Consider the following 22,105-nt stretch of genomic DNA (forward strand, 5'->3'; position numbering starts at 1 on the left):
GAGGACACTCGGCGTATAAGGTGCAACACGGATTGCAAGGAGGCCTTGAGCCTTTTAAGGGTATGTTCATTTCGTCCAGAATCCTGCAAGTGGAGGCCAAGGATGCGGAGGGCGGGTGTGATGGGGACAGGGGATCCTTTTAAATTGAGTTGGATGGGTGAGTTAGCGCTAGATTTTGGCCTAATTAGGAAGAGCGCGGACTCAGATGGGGAACATTCGAGCCCGATGGATGACGCGTGAGAGGAGATGGTGTCTACTGCTAACTTAAGAGTTTCCTCAATTTCCCCGTCAGAGCCATGAGTGGTCCATGTGGTAATATCATCAGCGTACAGGGTATGCTTTAGGTGTGGGATTGGAGCCAGTTTGTGAGCTAGGGGGATGAGAGCAATGTTAAAGAAAGGGGGAGAAAGGACCGCCCCTTGAGGGGTTCCGAGCTCTCCGACTGTATAAGGGGATGTGGTAATCTGATCTATGTGCAGGGAGGCAGCGCGGCCCGAGAGAAACGCGCGAGCGTAATTGTAGGCTTTAGGGCCTACCTGTAAAGCTTGCAGTTCCCGTAAGATGGCATCGTGTCGAATTCTGTCAAATGCCTTGGTGAGGTCAACTTCCAGGATAGCTTTAGTGTGGTGGGGGATGGTATCATCAAGCACGTCATGCGCAATTTGAAGTAGGGCGTCCTGCACAGATAGATGTGCACGAAAGCCGAGCATACTGTGTGGGAAAAGGTGGTTGTCTTCCATGTACGTTGTTAGCCGAGCAAGAATTATGTGCTCGAAGACCTTGCCTAGACAGGATGTAAGAGAAATGGGGCGGATGTTGTCTAGGGTGATAGGCTTGTGGCGTTTTGGAATAAAAATAATTTTTCCATGCTTCCACGAGGCAGGGAGAGTACCTGCCTCCCAACATTCGTTAAAGTAGTTGACTAAGTCAGAGATGGAATCATCATCAAGATTTCTGATAGCTGCATTGGTAATTTGATCGTCTCCGGTAGCGGTATTCCGTAGTTTCGATAGGGCGGCGTGAAATTCTGATTCTGTAATAAGGGCGTCAAGCTCGCGCTGGGGTGGGCCTGCATAATTAGGATACTTGCAAGGGAGACCGGGGGTTGTATAGGTGCATTTCACCTGGGCGAGGAAAGCGTCGGTGTCCTGTCGATGGTTGTGAGCGAGGCGGCGAATGCTAAGGCGCGTGTGAGATTTGGATTGCGTGGGGTCTAGCATGTGCCGTAACAGATGCCAAGCGCGGGTTGTGGAGAGATTGCCGCGGAGACCTTCACAATCCTGAGCCCAGCTAGCTTTGTAGAGTGGCACTACACTGTATTATTTGGGATTGAATCTGGGCAAGTTTGAGTTTTAGTCTCCTATTGTGCTTCTGAGTCTTCCACCTTTGCGTTATGTTGTCCTGTGCTTGGAGGAGGTGGGCGAGCTTGCTGTCAATAACAGGGGTGTCTGGGGTAGAGTCGAGCGTTTGAGTGTGTTGGCGAATGTCTTTTTGCAACTGAATAATCCAGGTGTCAAGGTCGAAGGGGGCCTGTGTTGGCTGCGCTTGTCTAAATTTGCGGAGCGCGTCCCAATTAGTGTGCTTAACGGTAAATTTGCGCTGAGATCGGCGATAGTTTAGCGTCATTCGAATTAGGTGATCGCTGCCTAGTATGGAAAGCGTTCTTTCCCCCTGCAGGTGGTCCAAGTTTCTACCAAGCGTGAGGTCTGCGCTAGTATCGGCAGTAACACTCTTACCAATCCGCGTAGGTAAGCTGAAATCATTAAAGATGGTCAGGTGGAGCGCCAGCGTCTCATGGTATAAAACTGTGCCTCTGTGGTTGGTGCGCCGATAGCCCCAGTCCACGTGAGCGCAATTGAAATCTCCGGCAATAAGTAGGGGGATTGATCCGGCCAACTGGGTTGCGGATTTTAGATGTGAGGGGAGTAAGTTAATTGGCTGACGTGGGAGAAGGTAGCAGTTAAGAGCAGGCTTGATTTTGCAGGGGTGGGCGGGAAGACTTCAATAAGGCTGTTAGCGATAGGGGAGGTAATTACGTGTTCCACGTAATGCAAGGATTTACTGACATATGTGACCACCCGAGGAAGATCAGTGGGGTCTGAGGGGATAAAAGCGTATCCTGGCAGCTGCCTGCCAACATTGGCGTCCTGAATGGCGATAATGTCTGGTGGGGATGACGAACTTGCGATAATTTGCTGCAGAGGATCGCGCTTTCGCAGAAAGCCCCTGCAATTCCACTGAATAATCTGTAAAGAATTAAGGCCCGTCGGAGGAGCCATGTTTTTGGGTAGTGAGGGGAAGGAGGAGTGTGGAGAGTGGGACTGTGGGATAGTCCGTTGAGAGTCCAGGAGTTAGGCCAGTTAAGCGCTCCTCTATCTTGGTCATGATGCTACATATGACACTATCCATTAGACGGGTAATGGTAGATTCAATCATAAGCTGGCACTGTGCAGTGAGCTGCGCAGTAATGCGGTCAGTGAGCCTGGCTTCCGAGTTTTGGGCGAAGGCCTGAAATTTGGTGTCTAGGTCTATTGGTTCGACTGGGCTCTCATCAGGCCTTCTTTTTTAGGGGGAGGTTGGGCGGGTTCGGTGGGTGAAGGGGAGGGGGTGGTGGATGGGGAGATACAGCAGAGGTGGCGGTAGAGAGGGCTGCCCTGAGCTGCTTTACCTCCTCTCGCAGAGCCCTCACGTCCGGGTCCTGGGAGGTCCTGGTGTTCGTCCCGGCAGCCTTGGAGGCCCATGTTGCAGTAGACGGGAGGGTCGTTTTCAGCGGAGGAAAGTCGTTCTTGTTCGTTTGCAGCGGAGGAAAGTCATCCTTGTTAGGGGGCATTGCCTTCTGGCGCGACGGGTTGCGTGGTTGGGCGGTGCGATTTCTAGCTATGCATGAGCCGGTGCCCGTGAGGTACTGGCCTCCACAGAGAATGTAGGTCGGGATGCAGGAGGGCACATCTTGCGGTTCATGCTTGTCTCCGCACCGCGGGCAGAGACCAGTTTTGGGGTGCGGGCACACGTCATACCTATGGCTCGGCCGACGACAGTTCGTGCATGCGTCTGGACATCCCTTGTATGGCGTGCATCTGTTCACTATACTCATCTAGCGTATGGTATGCGGGACTGGTCCGTGCGCAAAGGTGATCAGCACGGAATGAGTCCTACCCATTCTGCGGGCTGCAATGATATCAGCGTACGGGTTACGGGTCTGGAGGTCCCGTAGCATCTGCTCCGGCGCCTCCTCCCAGTAGGCTTGCGAAATGACTCCACGCACAGCAGCCGCCGGCGGTGCAATGTAGGCAGCGACAGGGTAAGCGGTCTCTTGGAGGACCACTTCCCTGAGCTGGACGAGGTGAAGGGCGGTTGTCTCGTGCGGGGTAGCGACCGTGAAGGTGTTATTCGTAGGGTGGATCCTCAGGTGAATATCCCCGAGGTCACGGCCAGCGGCGCCGACTTGCAGGAGTGGCTGCGCCATGGTGCCTTTCAAAGCGAGGCCTCCTCTTGGTCGGTAAACGACCCCTATAGTGCCGGGTGGGAGTGAAGCAAGTTGTTTGCTTCGGTGTGAGACTGCGTGCGTCGCGCGCAGCTGTTCTTGCTGAGGCCTGTATGTAGGCTTGAAAGTCGCAGGGGTAGCGGACGCCGTAGGCGTAGATGGAACAGACGCTGCTTGATGGGATATGGCCAGCGTTTCCGCGCTTGAGATTTCACCCTTGTACGCGGGGAGTATCGGGGTCCACTCACTCGGACGAAGGTCTTCCCTCTGCGCTTGCACCTCCATGGCTGCTGGGGGTAGGTGCGCTGCCGGTGAGTGAGGAACGCAGCGCGCCGGCGAGGCTCGCCTCGATGAGGCGAGACTTAGCGCCGTGGCACAGCAGGCGGAGACGTTTTCACTTGCCAGTTCTTGTAAATAATCGGGCACATCCAAAAGATGATAACGGTTAGGGCCCGTGTACCTTCCTGGATACGTTGAGGGTCTTGATGGGTCCTTGGGAAAATTTAGCTGGGCACAGGAGCCAGAAATAGGCGGAGTTGATGCGAGACGCGTCCGCTCATTCGGGCCCCTAGCGGCGATTTCCTGTGCGCTTAGATGCCTGAAGTGTGCATGAAAAAGAAATTATTTTATTCAGCCAGAGCCGAGGAATCTAGCATTAACATTTTGGGACTGTCCCAGGGACGCACAACTTTTTGGACATGGCTAGTTGTGGGGACGTTTTTCGCACGTCTTCGGGAAGAATGAGAACCTCCTGGGGACATTACAAAAGTCCTGATGGGATATTTCTGGGAGATTTTGAGGACGTTTTGTGTTTGTTGGCACCTACTTCGTCGTTTGGCTGCTGTTCTGTTTCAAACCATTTTGCTCTCTGCACCTCCTTGCATGTTTATATACCCTATTCTGATGTCGGCGCTGCGTTCAGCGCTACCAATGGGGAGTTTTGCGTCCCGAGGTGGTCAGCGCCCCATGGGGATACATGTAAAAAAAGTGGCTGTCGCTCAACTCCGCTGAGCCAGGACACACAGAGCGAAAGCTCTGTTAAGCATGATAAAAAAAACGCTTTTTTTGGTTCATCTTTATTTTTTCAAAACTTCAGTGAGAGCAAATGTGCTGCATCACGTGCCACAAGCGCAAGAACGTTCAGAGCGGTGGTCGGCCCAGCGGCGGACGTGACTGCCAAGCGCGCAGCTATGGCGTCGACGAGTGATCTAAGCAACTGCCACGCGGCGATTTTGCACATGCAGCGCGCCTCCCGGTAAAATCTAAGCGCCGTTGACCTTCAGGCTCAGCATGGGAGGAGTTTACAGCTTTTCGCTCTAAAATAATTTGTATTACTAAGCGAAAACAAAAAAAATGTGCCCAAACCAACATACCTTGACGACGTTGCCAACTTAAACCCAGGAATGAAATAGAAGGCTTCAACAGCTGCAACCATGAATTCAAAGCAGCCTTCTGTCCTGCACCTTCTCACAGCACAGCGAGCACTCAAACATACGCATTACACCCTCGCAACGATCATGTGTTTCATTTTCTTGTGGTGGGGATAAGAATGCTAGGAGCCAGACGGGCCCGGGGAGGGGGTCTTGAGGTAGGAGCCGTGGCGCGCGGCACCCATGGTGAAGCAGAACGCGCATGCGGCGCGGTCCGGTATGGAAGGCAAGATCAAAGCACAAGTAATCCAGTGGCGGGAGGATTCACTAGCACGCCAACACAACACAAACTATACCCCTGCTGCAGGATGGCTGGGCGACAGCGAAGTAGGTAGAGCAGGCTAATCCATGGGCACTAGCAGCAAGAGAGGAGTGGGCCTCCGAAGGTCCCTCCCACCCATGGCCGCAATTGACGGCAACGATGCAGTCGTCGGAGGCGCCGAGGGATGCAGGGTGCGTGCCAAGAGTCGCCCATTGTCATGGACTCCACCGCCGTGAACATCGCCTCGAACAGCGGCAACCGTAGGGTCATGAAGCTGCGCAAAAGGCTTGCGATGCACCGCCGCTGCATCAGTTCCAAAAGGAATAGTGTGGGCACGCCGAGGTGCGCGGGAAAGCTGCCGTGAATCCGTAGCTACGAAATCTACTTCAGCCTAGTGATGAAAGAGCTGCCGCGCGCTTGGGCTTGCGCGCAAACGACTGGGAGCTGCGTGAAAAAGGGCGCACAAAATGGCTTCGTCCAGCGAGGCGAGGAGCGGCCATTACTGCACCTCTGCTAGACAGCGGCGCAGCAAAGACTGCCGATAGTCAGCTCATGCTTTCAGGAACCGCCGCACCATGTTGAAGTTGGGCGGCAGCAGGAGAACCGCTAGAAGACGGGCACGCTGGTGACCGCCGCTTCCGGCGGCACGATGAAAAGGCAGACCGCCGTCGCGCGCCTGCGGCATGGAGCCGACGGCCCACGTGCGAGAAACGTAGGCGCCGAGAGATGCGGGGTTAACCGCTTCCTTGCTTGATATCTCAAAACGACGAGTGCAAGAGCAAACCGCAGCTTGCGGGGCGAGGGAGAAAGAGTATCATTGGTCCCAAAACGTTATCCGTGCAGTTACCTTTCTTTTATCAAAATGGTATTCGTTTTTGTTGCTGCTTAACACCCCCGAAAAAAAACGTTTCTATAGACCCTTACTGAGAGCACTGCCTTTTTGGTTGTGTTTCTACGTCCTGTCTCTACGCGGTCTAGAAACGTTTGATAAATGATGTGCTGGGTCTGGGACATTCCATTCGTTTTGGGCGCACATAGGGAGGTTCGTTGCTTGCTGGCACTACTGGGTATCCACTTAATGGATCGATTCACACGGCCCACGTGGCTATGAACTGGCAGTAATATAAAGAATCGTCGTAGCTACGAGCAAAGCACTGAAAGACTATGCTATGAGGTTTTATACTCGCTTCTAATGAGAAATTCCTTGGTTCGCATCCTAACTGTGGAACATTTTCTGGGATTTTTTTTTCTGTTCGTATCACCTAGAACCATGCAGACGTCACTGAAATCGCTCACCGTGGGCAGTATAATGCTAGTGCATTGAAAGTTTACTCAACGAAAGAGTAGAGTGGTAAGTGGTCGGTAGTGATGCCCAGACCATGCATGTCTCGGACCACATTCGACGACCTTGAGTTGAATGTCTCGGTCGTCACAATTATGGCCTTTAAAGAAAGCCACGAGTCAGGTTAGGGAGCGGTCAAGAGATCTGGAGGTGGAGGGAGCACTTTACAGTCCCAGATTATGTGAGATACAGTAGCTTTTTTGCCTAAAAAGCAGCAGTTTGGACTAGAGGTTTGAGTAGACGTTTGGGTTGGGGAAGGAGTCGGTATGAAGTCATCATGCCACCTGCTGCTCCTTCGAGGGGGAGCGGTGTGGCGACAGGAATTACCGGGGATTGCCTTCGTTCGAGTTTGAAATGGGTGCATGGTTTGGTCGTGGCAGAAGATTAGAGCTTCGCCGGCTGCCTCCGCGTTCAGACCGTCCACTGCTTGGCCGGCTCTAACACCAAGCTTGTGCGTGGGCGCGCGGCCTCGTTTCCGGAGTGCGCCGGGACCCATACGCGGTCAATGTCTCGGAGGGGGGGATGTTTCGTTATTTTCCAGGATATTTCTGGCTGCGAGTGTGACGCGGCCTTTGGCAAAGTTGGTGATGGCGTCTTTGGAATCGCTAACTTACGATGGACGTTGTGGCGTCCGTAAAGGCAATGACAGCTGCTTCTGACGCGGTATCCACGTTTTGGTGAATACCGTAGCGACCATGAGTGGGTGGCCAGGTCAGTCTCCAGGATGGGATACTCCGCAGATGGCGAATCTGGGGCTGTTATGGTAGTTGGCTGCATCAACGTAGACGATGTATAAAGGTGCCGTAGTGGAGAGACCTTTAACTTGCACTGACATCGCACAGCATGCGAGCATCTTTTGCATTTCGGCACCAACGAAATTCGGACGCTGCTGCCAGACTCCATAGCCAAGTGCCCTAACCATGTGCACTAGCCAGCGCGGTGGGCACCCGTCTGTACAGTGGATTGAAGTGGAGTTAGCAGGGGTCCAGTGTCATGGGGGAGGAAGCGCCGAGCGCTCAACTGCACAACGGTGGAGTGGGGAGGAGCCAAAAATATGCCAACTGGAATTAAAGGATTGAAACTGAAATTAAAATTGCAAATAGAATTAGAGTTAAATAATTGGAAAACATGCAAAGAAATGATGTCAAAGCAAAACTTACTGTGAATGAATTCAGTTCAGCACAAATCAGTCATGAAATCGAAGCTCACATGCCAATGCATATTCCACTCTGCATCAATTGCGTTGATCACCTGTGAATTTTATGAGTTTCATTGAACCAATATTCTGCCCTTAAATGTGGAATTAACGCAGTCATACTGTACAGAGAAAGTGGCTGCTTTTGCAACCACCGCCAGCGAGAGCTGTGAAATCAAGCCATCAGTTGCGACACCCCCGAAAACCAGCTCGTAGCAGCTCGTAGTTATATGCAGTAGACTGGCCCAATGGGTTGCGTGGCAGTGCGGCCCAAAAATTCATTAAATCTAGCAGGACTGAAATTTAGTAGTATTCGTCTTTTAAAACTCTTTTTCGTTCCAGGTGCGTGCATTCCCCATGTTCGCTTCGGACAATGATAGCAACGTCACTGAGGAAAATATAGAAAAGGCAGACAGGTAAACAGATAAACAAGGTGAGGTTGGATTTCGTTGCTCGCCTCTCCTATGACACATTGAGAGAATGGACTATTAAATGCATACCCTTCCTTGCACATTAGGCGATAGCCACAGCCACCTCACATATGTATGGTAGCAGTTTTTGGCTGCTGAAATATTTTGGCGCAGCAATCGCTCAATTTTGCCAATAATTAGCTGTCTGCAGTAGCATTTAGCACATTTAACCCCTTCCAGCCCAAACTGATACCCAAAGATTAGCATGTGTAGGAGAATTCTAATATCAGAAAATCAAAGTTCCATCCGTTCTTCATAACTCTTTTTTGCATAATTCCAAATGAAATCCCTGGGATTCAGGGTGCAAATTGCGTAGTTTTTGCGATCTCTTTGAGAATTTAATTAAATAACTGCTTTCAAACTACTCTAGCCTCTGCTGGAGTAGAGGATACCACAGTTCTTATCAAGAATACACAATAATGACATGACCTACAACTTGTACCTCTGGTGTTATTTTTTCATTGTGTGCATGCCAGTGTGCAGTCCTATGCAAGTAGACCTCTTAGAGTTGGTTGAAAACAAGCACTGGTTCTTTTGAGATATGCTGTGTAACAGGCAGGGTGACCACGCTGCCAGTATCTAGATTTCCGGCCTCGACCTCACAGCATAAATGTGAAAATCTCAAAGAATGAGTTGATACAGAAACAATCAACGTATTCGTACGGTGAACGTGTTCCTTGCAGAGGTGGTTCATATTCATAATTTCTGCATTGTCCAGCACTATCATGCTATATCCACAATAAGGATTTTTCTGTGGTAACTTATCTGGTTGCACAACATGAACTGTTGAGCGACTTGGTTGGCTTTTGGGAGGTTGAAAGCCATACAGATTTCAAAAGCTATATGGCTTTTGAAATGAGACACATATGGGACCTGTGTCCCATACAGCTTTCAAACTTTGGCGTAGTTATGCTGCCACTCGGTTCAGCATCGTCCTGCAGTTTTCAATTTGCAGCCATGGGCAATATTTCATAAAGGTTCAAATCTTTCGTGTTATGATTTGTCTTTGGGTCGTTGACATACGCATGATGAATACTATTTCTTCTTCATCGGATGAATCAACACCTCAACAGGTGTGGTGGGCCGCTCTTGAAACTTCTTCCTTTCCATATGAAAAGTCCTTGCGCTGAATGCATGTATTGTCTTTGGAAGCAAAATGTTCATTCCTACATGTACACTGTGAAAAAGGCAATATTTACATGGCACAAGCAGGAATAGGTATCTCAAATACGACTGCGCTGCTTATTCTACAATAGGGACTCCTGGTCCCAGTGATTCCATTTGGAATAATTATTTGCAAAATGCTTAGCACTTATAGATGTCCTTAGCCAAAAGAATTTATTTCGAAGGGATAATATGAGGCTTACTAGCACCCTTCCATATGATTAAAGAAAAACAAAAATGGTTTCCTTTTCTCTACACGGTGCAAGGGAGGACATGGCACCAGGCGATGGCAACAACAAAGCGTGCGCAGTTGCTATATCCCTCTCCTACCTACTAGCATAAGTCAGTCATGTGAAAGGCCGCTATAGTCGGATACAATTTAAATCTGCACTGAAGCTCCACCTACATTCATGACCGCCGCACACAATTCTTCCAGACAAAAAGTAAGCAGTTGTTAAAACTTTTGTTGATGCCTAAACAAAGAATTAATCACGAGGAAAAGATTATATTCTCCAGAATTTTGATACCTGGCTTGTTTAATATAGTCAAACAGTAAAAAGTTGATTTAGTTTATTAGTGCGATTGTCCAGAAGAGTAGTAAAGGACACCGCGGACATTGCCCAGTATTAGCAACTGCTTTTTTTTAAGCTGTATACTACTGTAACATATGTTGATGGATTGCTAAATGCAGGAACAACTGCAAAAAGAGCAGGACTTTCTAGCTCAATTCACTACTGGTGGCCTCTAAATTTGGCGATTCCAATTGAAATCGCTAAGCGTGGAAGGGTTAAAAGGCGGAAGCCATGTGCCTGTTTGACATGCATACAAACGGTATATTCACACTCAGAGTGACTCTAGGAATTGACATCATTTCCAAGCTGCTTTGACACATGGTTTTGCAGCAAAAGGGGCATGTAAACAGTTGTACCAATAACTTTATAAAAAGACCTAAAATGGGGTTTGCATCCATATGTGTTTTGTACGTTTTAAACGACTGTTATTAGAATTGAATATTGCTTCAAGAAGTTTTATGAGGCAGTTGACAGATGGAAAACACTCAAAAGCTTAACAATTTTTCAAATTTCTTTTTTTTCCCCGCCAACCTGATTTGTCGAACTGTACACCCCGCGCCTGTAAAAACACACAACACCAAGGAGGCCGATTAACGAAAAATAAAACCACATTGAATGGTCTGTTTGATATAGTTCGGTAGAATTTAGCATGCACAAATATGGTACATTGGTGTACCGTTTTCCTTTCCTGGCATTTGAAGCAAGTGGGATGCGTGTCCCACTGGTACACAAAAGGTTAATGTGTTGGCGCAGGTTGGCACAGCATTCCACACAACTGTGAAAGCATGCAGCAGAGCGTGAAGGCGTCCTGCTGTAGCTTTCCTGCTCTGCAAGATCTCAAAATGAAAAAAGCACTGCCTACTATTACTTTAAGGCTTTATGTGACTAACATAACCAACATCCCTTTATTTGAAGTAATGGATGTGCATCCCCAATGAAACTTGACATGACACCTGGTAATCCAGTAATGTACGCTGCTGCGTGAGTTGGCGACTTAATTGTGAAAGAAAACAGCACAAACAAACAGGAGAGGAAATAGAATGGACACACACGAGAGCTTATGTGTGACTGTTCTATCTCCTGTCCCATCCATCTATGCTGTTTTCTTCGCAACCACTGTTGCTTAACTCCTATCTTAAGGTCACCACAAACATAAGCACCGCAGCGAGACTGCAATACAGCCATCCCTCGAAGTATGCCAAGTGAGAGGGATGAAATCACTCTTTCAGCATGAGCAAAGTGTGATAAGAGGACAGCATGATGATGACAGAGTTTCGATGGCAGCAAAGGCATTGTTATTTTTGGCCATAAAAACTTCAGAATGTCCAGTCAAAGTTGTGAACTTAAGCACACAACTTTACGATGCACATGTTCAGATCCAACAAATTTTTATGCACAGCAATGGCAGAGCCAGTTATTAAGAAGGTGTAAAGACACCAAACACAGCGTAACTTAATTCCTTATTTTTGCTGGAAGTGAGTAATCTTAACCTGCTACTACACCAATACACTTCTCAGCTATTTGCAGTGACTGGTATTACTGAAACTGATGCTGCCCAAAGGATAACGAAATTACCCAGTCACTGTCTAGAAACATCACTTGCTAAGCGAAACATAAAAGCATATCCAATCAGCTGCCTTTTACTAAGCCTGGAATTCCGTGCAATACTGGCAATTCACATGTGTACCACAGTTTTGTTGCATTGCCTCTCATTTCATCCAATGGCCTCTGAAACACTTTTTCTGCTGGACCCTTTCTAGCATGTGAACATCCAATGAGATTTAAACAAAGTCCTGCCTCGCTTGTTGTCACTGCTCTTGTCCGGCGTGGGTCAGCATGTGCCTCCTGGCATTGCTCTTGTCCGAAAAGCTGCGGGTGCAAAACGCGCACTGAAACGGCTTCTCTCCGGTGTGCACCCGGATGTGTGCAACCATGCCGGTTCGCCGCCCAAACATTTTCGGGCACATGGGACACCGGAACAGCTTCCGGCCAGATGTGTGCCCGGTGAATGGCGATGACTGCTGCTGCTGCTGTTGTTGCTGCTGCTGGCGCCAGCTTGCAGACCACGAAGAGCGCAAGGGCACTGGAGTCCTCCTGACACGCTCTACCGGCTGACGCTCAGACGCAGGCCAATCTTTGGTGCCAGCCATTACTGCGTTGCTTGCCACAGCGTTGCTGGCTGCTGACCACTCGGGTCGTAAGGAAGCTCTAGCATGGCCAGCACGACTGCCCTGGACAGCGCTGCCTGCAGTGGTACAGCTGTCTTCAAACGTTGGCTCAGGTAGCCCTTCCGTGACGTATGCCATGGTGGCAGCTTGAGCTGATGCCTGCTCATCTGCCAGTGTGAGGAACTGGAAACTGCTGGAATCGTCCATGGGGAAGGTAGCTGCAAAGATACATGTGAGCTCTGAGAATCATCTATTTGTGGGCATGTTTATCATTCGCAGCACTTAGATCACAAGTGTTTAATGATGCTAACAAGCACTCATCCCAAACTATGTGCCTTGTATCCCTTTTCCGCAGGGCAAGTTTGTACTTTGAATGGTGGCCACAAAAGTAGTGTTCCTCTGAAGATTTTGATGACTGGCAACATAGCGTCGTTCATCTAACTGAAGACTGCAGCTATGCACATGCATCTGTCTCTCTTTTTTTAATGATTTCGACGCCTAGCTTTTACTAGTGCGACACTAGGGGTGCCTTCTGGAAGAGGGAAGAGCTAGAAATGGTTTGGTTTATGGGGGTTTAACGTCCCAAAGCGACTCTGGCTATGAGAGGCGCCGTAGTGAAGGGCTCCGGAAATTTCGACCACCTGGGGTTCTTTAACGTGCACTGACATCGCATAGCACACGGGCCTCTAGTATTCCGCCTTTACTGAAATTTGACCGCCGCGGCCGGGATGAAACCCGCGTCTTTCGGGCCAGCAGCCGAGCGCCATAACCACTCAGCCACCTTAGCGGCTGGGGAGAGCTCACAACTCTGTGGTGTGTGTGCTCAAGACAAGAGAAAAATCATTACCAGTGAAGTCCACAACATACGTCATCTCGACACTCGACTTCATGGTGCCGCACAAGCACAGCAGCAACCACGGTATGCTGAAGGCCTACCACCATGCATTGACATAAAAAGCAGGAATGTGAAAGGAATGCTAAGATGAGAGTGAATTATGACACTCACCAGAAAAATGACTGAAGTGCTCTTTTCCTGCAGTACTGCCGCCACTACTTTGTATGGAGTTTTCTGGTGCCTCGGGCTCTTGCAGTTTAATTGCTGGGGCTGGGAAGAACAATAATTGTCATGAAACCAGACAAATATCAAGCTAGAAGAGTTTCACTGCGGAATGTGATTACAGTAGAATCTTGATGATACGAACATTGTTGACGCAAATTCATCAAATTCTGCCACCGTTGTGGATTGTGCACAATGTGCTGAATTTCTAGTGTTCCGAACACTGTCCTGTGCCACTGGGAATGATACGAATGCACAAGCCCTGACTGCCACTTTAAGCACTAAGCGCTGCCTGCATGCCGCTGACGTGATTGCCGGCTGTACTGTACGCACAGTGAGGGGTGCTGCGTGGAAAGCACACTTTTGATGTCGCGAGATAAAGTGCGCTGCCATAAATAAATGCCGTCAGTCGAAAATAGCACTACGTGAATGCATTTCTTGTGTTGCGAATTTTGTTTGTTTTTGATGCTACAAATTTTGGACAATATGAATATTTTTTGTGAGATCTGTGTCATCGAGATTCTACTGAGCAGACTGCACAGAAACAATGGCCTTCTCGCAAGTGCACAGCTGAATTACGGCTAGTGGTGAAAAAAAAATCTAAGCTCTAGGTGGTCTAGTCGGAAGGGGCAGCAAAACAAGACTTAGCTCTACATAACAATCTATTTATGTCAGCCAGTTTGAGAATATTATTATGTACCTTCTTTAGCATGAATAGAACACACATACCTTCCAGCAGTATTTTTGTGTCAAGTACACGTGTAACTCCGGAAGTAAGAAAGCACTAGTGGTACTGTGGTATCAGCTCCTTTTGTATAAATTTCTTTTTGCTTTGTGATCACCAAGAATTTCAGGGCTTGTAAAATCTGCGTACTGCTCTGGAATCTAAATTTATGGATAAAATATGACTACTGTTATAGCACTGACAGACAAGGTCGGACATCCCATTAGTACGCTCATGTCCACAGCCATGTGGACCACATTACCCCAGGTGGCATGTTGTCAAAAACACACACTACCCTGGCCACGTGCCTATTGCGACTGAAGTTTACTTAGGCAACATGCTCTATGGCTGGCAAGCGTACACTATACTTCATTTCACACATCAGGTGCAATGCTGTGGAAGGTACAGAAGTAGTCTACATGAAAAAAATAAAGGGAAGCATGTTACTCTGCACTTGTTTTTTGGCTGAGTGGTCTAAGGCACGACAAAGCAACAGCCTGTCACCAGCAATACGAGTGCATTTACTCAAGCTCATGACAAGTGTATAGTGCAATACGCCTGCAGGTGAAACATTTAATGTTTTGCTCACCGCAAAGAACACACTACTTTTTGATCGTGGATGTAGGTAGCGCGAACAAAAATGCTAGCTTTGACAGCGTTGCACCTGACAGGGGAGTCAGCTAACCATAACAACATGTTACAAGTCTTATGCAGACTTGCCCTTTTGCCAAAAGGTTGCTTACAGCTATCACAGCAAAACTTCACCAAATGCGCAAGAAAACACTCAAGGCGACTCATTGGCTAAATAATCATCAAATATAAAGGTTGCGGACCACGAAAACTGTGCACAGCGTTTTGCTGTGCTATGTTCGTTTCTAAGCATTTACATGTCAACACAACAAAAAGAACTCCTCTGCATTAAGCAGCTGGAAATTCATCATTTGAAATGTGTGTGTTGCAGCCACATGACAATCTATGGCAAAAGAAAGAGGCACTTTTAGGGATTGCCACACAGACCATTCAACTTCAACTGGGCACACAGTAATGGGGTTTTCTAACTGGGTTCCTTGGGAGTGCTTTCTGGGTTCCCCAAGCCCCTAGTAACGCATGCCTTAGTCTCCATCTTTCCTTTTACCAAATTTATTTTGGCACTAACTGGGACCACAATTCATCAGCATCATCACAATCAGTCTGACTCCATCCACTGCAGGACAAAGGGCTCTCTCATATTTCTCCAATTAACACTGCCCTGTGCCAGCTGCGGGCACCCTATCCCCGCAAATTTCTTAATCTTGTCTGCTGCCCGTTACGCTTCCCTTCCCTTGGAATCCAGTCTGTTACCATTAAGGACCAGTGAAACTCCTATTTCACTGTAAAGCCAGCCATTATAAATCGAATTTAGGCATTTTTTTGAAATGGTGTATGTATGCATGCTCTTCTTGCAAGCATATTAGCCAGGAAGGAATGAAAGCCATTGGGGCTTCTGACTACGAGAACAATTCGGAACTCTTGGTGCTGTAGAGACATGTATGTACTAAATGTGAGCCAGAAAAGTAAAAAGAATAAAGTGCTCAATCCCTGGTTTCAACGCAATAGTAAAACAGAACAGTGGCTAACACATTTTTGGAAGAGGCTCTAGAAAAAGATATCACTATGCACATTTTTTCTTCAAGAAATGCGCTGCAACAGGAAAGCTCAAACCTAGGGCTGTGCGAATATTCAAAATTTTTAACACGAATCAAATACATTAGTTATTTGATTCATATCTGACTCGAGAAATGGGCATTTGAAAAGTTCCGCTTAAAAAATTCTCGAATATTCGGCAGTGGCCGAATACCGCCGCCTTTCATTATCTGATGGTGGTGGGAGAACCATAATACCTGGACAAATTATCTGCAAGTCGAGTTTAAATTGTCATGAAAACAGCACAAAAGTTGTCCTCTGCACTTTTTTTTCCATTGTTTATCACATAGACCGCTCACATTTGGAAGCGGATAGGCTTGGACCCCATATGAAATTCCACAAGTGGGCTTTCCCCATTACTACACACTGAAAACGAGGCCGATTGCCCACTTCAAACAATCACAGTGCAAAAGCACAAGGTTGCTTGCTTTATCCTTCCATAATGCTTTAATGTGTTAGCATCAGAGGCACCATGCTAGAAAAATCTGTCCGTCTGACCATCTACTGTAGACTCAGATGGCTGGTGCCAAAGTGCAGAGAGGAAAATCTCCTGTACTTTTAGGGAACGAGGGAAAGGAAACATGGGAGGGAAGACAAAGAGAGGGTGGGAGTTGGCAGGCGGAGAAGTGGTACAGCTTGTCATACTGCAACTGCTGGATGAGATCGAGAGTAGAGTGGTGGTACAATGTGTCACACTGTGAATGATGGACCGCATCATGCCACCCACTCACACAGCCTGAACCCCTTCAGCGGCTGTTCAGTCTGGGGCAACAATAATGCTAACGCATACACCATATCGTGTCAATCACATTGATCATCTATGATTTGGCCCCAGATGCCCTTGCGCCATAAAAAATCACAATCACATAATTTTTTCATACTTAACACCCACACTTAAGGCACTTGTCATGTCCACTCCACAACTCTTCAAGGGTGAGCTCCGTCATCGCATTTAGCTCGACAGGCGGGAAAGCCCACTCACAGAATTTCATTTGGAACTCTTGAAGGAGAACCGAGTTGAGCTACAACCGGGCAAGCTATCGTGTAAAAATCCCTCTTTTTGCATGGTGCATTGCAGCCCGTGCACATGATGTGTGTAACAGAAGGCATGGCGACAGGAGGGTCCTTGCCACTAGGCGAAATAAGAGCAGGGCCACGTAGTTTAGGTTTCTAAGCTTTGCCATCAACCTGTGGCTATCGGTAGCGCATTTGCCAGCCGTCCGAACACAGCCATGCACTGCTGGTCATTTCTTTTTTCCATTTTAAAAAAGTCTCGTCGTTCCAATAGCAATGCGAGTTTCTTTCGCTTACATCCGCATTTTTCTTCCAGCAAGTCGAAACTGTGCATTCATAACAGATAGTTTATTTTTGCATTTTAGGCAGTTTTTATTTTTGCTGGGGGGGTGGGGGGTGCTGGAAGTGGTAAAAATACGTCTACTTAGGGCAGGTAGTGACTGCTGATCCGGATCATGAGGGAAATAACTAGAATAAGCATGGGATGGAGCACATATGCCAGGCTCTCAGATCATGCCAGTTTACCAATAACTCTCAAGAGAAAAATATACAACAGTTGTATCTTACGGGTACTCGCCTATAAGGCAGAAAAGTGGAGGCTAAAGAAAAGGGTTCAGCTTAAGTTAAGGACAACTCAGCAAGCTATAGAAAGAAAAATGATAGGCATAACGTTAAGAGCCTGGATGCAAGCAGAGTGGGTGAGGGAAGAAACGCGTGTTAATGACATCCTAGTCAAAACCAAGAGGAAGAAATGGGCTTAGGCACGGCATGTTGCGTGAAGGTAAGATAACTGCTGGTTTTTAAGGGTAACAGAGTGGATTCCAAGAGAAGGCAAGCGTAGCAGGGGGTGGCAGAGTTAGGAGGGCAGATGACATTAAGAAGTTTGTGGGCATACGGTGGGCGCAACTGGCAAAGGACAGGGTTAATTGGAGAGAAGTTGGAGAGGCCTTTGTTCTGCAGTGTGCGTAGTCAGGCTAATGATCATGAAGATGACAGATAATTTAAGCACTTCTTCCTATTCCTTGTAGTCCGAACTAATGAGGTTTTACAACTCAGCATGTTATTTTTAGCTGCCAGTCATGTGTCAATTCAAGGATTCATTTCGTTACTCATTTAGCCAGACCATATGCAAGTTGCATGCTGTTTGGCTGTCTAATCAATCTGTATAGGTTGCTATGCACATAATTTCTTTTTGTATTTCTTGTATTTTTGTATTTATTTTTGTCATGCTGGAAATGGATAAAAAAAAATGATAAACAGCAGTAGTTAGACCAATGAAAACTGTGATGGCATTGGCTCCCAAAGAAGATGCGGGACAAAGACTAAACAACACACAACATGAAACACAGAGCAAGATACAAGGACAGCGACAGGCCACTAAAAGCAACTTGATCGCAGGTTTCAAGCCCAAAGCAGTGTGTTTCCATCACAAAAATCAGCAGACAGCCCTCAAAGCATGTGAATGCACAGGAGATTTGCCAAGCTCTAGCTGTTGGTGGAACAGGATGGATTTTAGAAGTGCGGAGGAAGGGTCACCCTAGGTGCAGCGGCATTCATTCCTCAAGTCATCCCCGCAACAAGTCTCGGAACTGGCTCATTTGTCAGCCGCTGCCTCCAGCACGAACACAAAGCACTGAAAGAAATTTACAGAGATGAGGTTACACCCGAGGAAAGCAAGCCTATGAAAGAGGTAGAGAGCACTTTTGCAATCACCCTTGAAGACCTGACTCATGCTTTGAGTATGGCAAGACACACTTGGAAGGTAAAACACGTCAGAGCACCTGAGCCGAATTACACAGCCAGAGTAAACGCTTAGCACATAAAAAAACTGGTAGGGGTTTGACGTTGTTAAACTGAGATGTTGGCTCAGCTTATAAGTGCCCTCAAGACTAGATATTGTGTGGGCGTGTTAAGAATAAACCTCAGTTGCTAGTCAGTGCCTCTGTCATCTACCTTCGTTGTCCTGTCATAAGCTGTCCTCTTCCATTAATCTGAACCAAACTAGCCAGTGGCAGTGCCCTTGCCCACTTGGTTTCTGAACCAAACTAGCCAGTGGCAGTGCCCTTGCACACTTGGTTATATTTCTGGTGATTTTTTTAAAGTTTTGTCTAGACCTCGGCAATGACTGCCTAAAGGAACACAATCGTAACCCCTTCCCTGGATCGCCAGGCAGAAAATCACTGTACTGCTCACAATTATATTCCTGAAATCAATCATTCAGGCATCTGTCCATCAACTCTGTCTAATACTTGCCTCCCCAAAATATCGCAAACATGGCACAAACAGCCCCATTCACGAAGTGCTTTCTCACTGTTTTTTTCTTCAAGGCGAGCTTTTTCAGTTGTTAGATACAAGCACATTGCAAAGCTTTGACAACTTGATGGGTACTGAAAAAGTAGTATTTGCCCCAGTGCGACCCCACCCTCTTGAAGTTGTAGAACAGCCTATGTACAACTGTATTCGACATTCATTACCTTACCACTACACAACACCAAAAATACACAAAAAAGAGGAGGTACAAGCATAATTTATGGAAGATGATACATACAGACATTGTTCAGAGGAGGCGGAGATGCAGAAATCATTTATGGGTATGAGCAAGCCACCAGACGTCGCAACAATTCACCTCTAGGAAAACCAAAGATAACCTTCCCTTTTGCGTGGCATGCTGCACGCCTTTTTATCTTCGGTTCTTTTCTATCAACGACATGTGAAATCTATTCATGGCATATCAAAGGAGAGCTACACACTAGTCCCCTGGCAGAGCTACTGAGAAGAACAAGGACAAGACCACAAGTTGGCATGAATCACCACCAATGGTTCATCCAAATGACGACGACAAGAGGGGTAAGGGGGTGCCTCAGAGTTGGTGATACACCAGTGCAGAAACAGGCATGGCGCCTGCCTCTGCAAGGGCAGTACCAAGTCATCACTGGCTAGGTGGAGGTGGTGGAAAGAGCAGGTGCTCTAACGGGGACAGCAAGAAGTGAGCAAGCTTTTTCCCCACACATGGACACATGGGGAGCCTCTCCATTTTACTGTGGCAAAGATGTTAAAGCCAGCAAGACACATGACCCAACAGCATGGTAAACACAACACAGAAACACAAACTCAAACAACCGCAGCAATTAGAACTATCAAAACAGTAGCACAAAACTTGTCACAAGTCATACCTTCAACTACGTGATGCTTGGAGGTAGTCCTCTGCAGATCTCAAAACTGCAATACCACGTGGAACCTAACTTTTTTTTAAACTTATCTTTCTGCCAGGAGGGCTCTCAAAATCAGGCCACAAGAGAATATGAATGGTGGTGTTGAACAGGTTGCTAACCGGCTCATGGGTACGTGAGAACAGCAAACTTGTGGATGAAGGTACCATCACACAGTTTCTACTCTACTGCAAACAAAGCGAGACAGCGTAAATGGCCTAGGTGGCAATATGTAACAGTTTAAGGCCCTGTTTCGGATTTCAGAATAGAGAAAAACCATTTCAAATTGCTATAAATAAAACTGAATGTTTCCAGATACACCAATGCTTAGCTTGCACAGCTTAATCCCTTGTTCATAAAATATGCTCATGAAAGTTGGATGTACTGCAAAAGAAATGCAGTTTCACACACACTTGCAAATGGCATGTCCAAATTTTTTTATGGCGCTTAAACCTGCTGCCTAGTAGAAATAATGCCAATTATAATAACCAGATGTCATCTCAGAAGCCAAAACAAAATCAGGTAGATCTTGGCACTGTATTTTAACTAAACCTGCCAAGGGCTTTTTGATCAGTAAGAACTGTACCATGCAGACTTCACAAATGCTACTGATAAACGAGGTTACTGAAATTTCTGCCATGCACCAGTTTTATTTAATAGAGAACAGCCGACTATGGTGCGATGGACTGCAAGTGTGTCCCAGTTGAGCACATTCTTCAGGGTGGCGACTGATACAAGTTCATTACACATCCTTTTTTTTTCTATTTGCATTCTATTTTACAACATTTGTTGTTCATTTACTTTTTGAAGCTATAGATATGCTTCACCCGGTTTTTTTTGCTGCTTTTACTGCTTTTCATGTCATTTTTTTCTACATTTCTCCTCACGTTGTTAAACACCACACAAAAAAAAATGTAGGGACACTTCAGTAATCTTAAGAGTTGAGTGCGATGGCATTAGATTTCACATTGTGACATCATACCTCTCCTGACCAATCAGTGAATATCGTGATACCAGATGGCTCTGGGTTGTTCCTGATGTGCTCTCTAATGCCATTCAGAAACTTTGTTACTCACAATCCAGTTGGAAAACTGTGATGACGTCACAAAGTAACGTGAATTCTTTGCGCCAATCATTATTTTTAATTGCCACTTGCCATAATGGACAGGTTCTGAAGACATCACAAGATCACGTAACCTCTCTTGCCCTGTCAGAAAATTTCATGACATCGTACAGCAGATTTTGTTCCTGATGTGAACTTTATGCTGATGCAATAACAAAGAGCGTGTGTATTTGCAGGCGCATACTGCACTTCTGGCGAAAGGCATAGACATGCACTCTTGGAGGCCTTCTCACCCATGCGGCACATGGTGCAACGTCAGGTGGTTGTAGTGGAAAAAGCACCTGAAGCAGAATGGCTTCTTTGTGACTGCCCCCAAGACTGCCGTCACTAGCTGCAGGTGCACGGGGTCACGGACACACCAAGAGCCACAGCCACTCTGAGGTGGGCGCAGCGACCCAATAATGATAGCAATGCCTGCGTCAGTCATGCTAGGCAAAATAGAGCAATGTGTGCAGTCGAAAGACACTCACTAAATTTTAACCATGCATGGATGTATGATTAGTTGTTCAGTTTTGCAGAGGGGACATCCACCACAACTGAAAGTGGCAGTGACTTCACAGAGCACATTAAACTTTGATCAAAATCGGAATGAGTACAACCAGAAAAACACACAGTTAAGTTATACGGCATTTTCCCTCAATAAAGATGCAAAATTGCTACTTGAAAAAGCTTGCCAAGAAGTGTAATGCATGTTTTGTAATTCATAGAACTGCATTTGGCCTTATCACTTATTATGTGCTATTGATGTCTTCTGGAGAAGCAAACAAGATTTCGAGCCTCTGAGCAAGCAAGGAAGGAACATAACTGTGTTACTTATCTCTGATGGTAATGTAAGACTAGAGCCATTCAGGCACTTGTTTGCTGATACTCTGTTGAGTACGTTGTGGCGCATACTTAGATAGCTGCAAAAAATGCATTCAAACCACAAAAAAGCATTAAAACAAAAAAAGAAGTATAATATATAACTGTCGCTAAAACTGATGTTGAGTAGAAAACAGCCCAATTTATACAATTCTGATACACTAATTTTCACTCCGGTATCCCAAAAGCAAATAATCAGTAAAAGTCGCTAAATCCTCTATGCAACGCCGAGCAATGCTCATCAAACCTTATATTTACTTTGAGAGCATGCAACAGAAAGCGCATGGCTTAGCTCTACTACTGGCATCCAAAAATTTGAGACTATATACATGAAATGCAGCATACCA

The 22,105-nt window shown here is 46.8% G+C and overlaps 1 protein-coding gene across 2 annotated transcripts; it reads right to left on the bottom strand.

Moving 5' to 3' along the window:
- Window positions 1-7,963: 7,963 nt before the first annotated feature.
- LOC144107112 (uncharacterized) lies at window positions 7,964-21,269 on the bottom strand. 2 transcript variants are annotated; one of them, XM_077640099.1, is made up of 4 exons: window positions 21,179-21,269; window positions 18,102-18,198; window positions 13,094-13,192; window positions 7,964-12,305 (listed from the first exon to the last, which is right to left on the bottom strand). In XM_077640099.1, the coding sequence occupies exon 4, from the start codon at window positions 12,292-12,294 to the stop codon at window positions 11,728-11,730; it is 567 nt and encodes a 188-aa protein (XP_077496225.1). In that variant the 5' UTR covers window positions 12,295-12,305; window positions 13,094-13,192; window positions 18,102-18,198; window positions 21,179-21,269; the 3' UTR covers window positions 7,964-11,727. The 2 variants fall into 2 exon arrangements, with proteins under 2 accessions (XP_077496225.1, XP_077496224.1); XM_077640098.1 differs by having other exon boundaries at window positions 21,131-21,265.
- Window positions 21,270-22,105: the final 836 nt, after the last annotated feature.

This window comes from Amblyomma americanum, chromosome 10 (genome assembly GCF_052857255.1).
Source record: "Amblyomma americanum isolate KBUSLIRL-KWMA chromosome 10, ASM5285725v1, whole genome shotgun sequence".
NCBI lineage: Eukaryota > Metazoa > Arthropoda > Arachnida > Ixodida > Ixodidae > Amblyomma > Amblyomma americanum.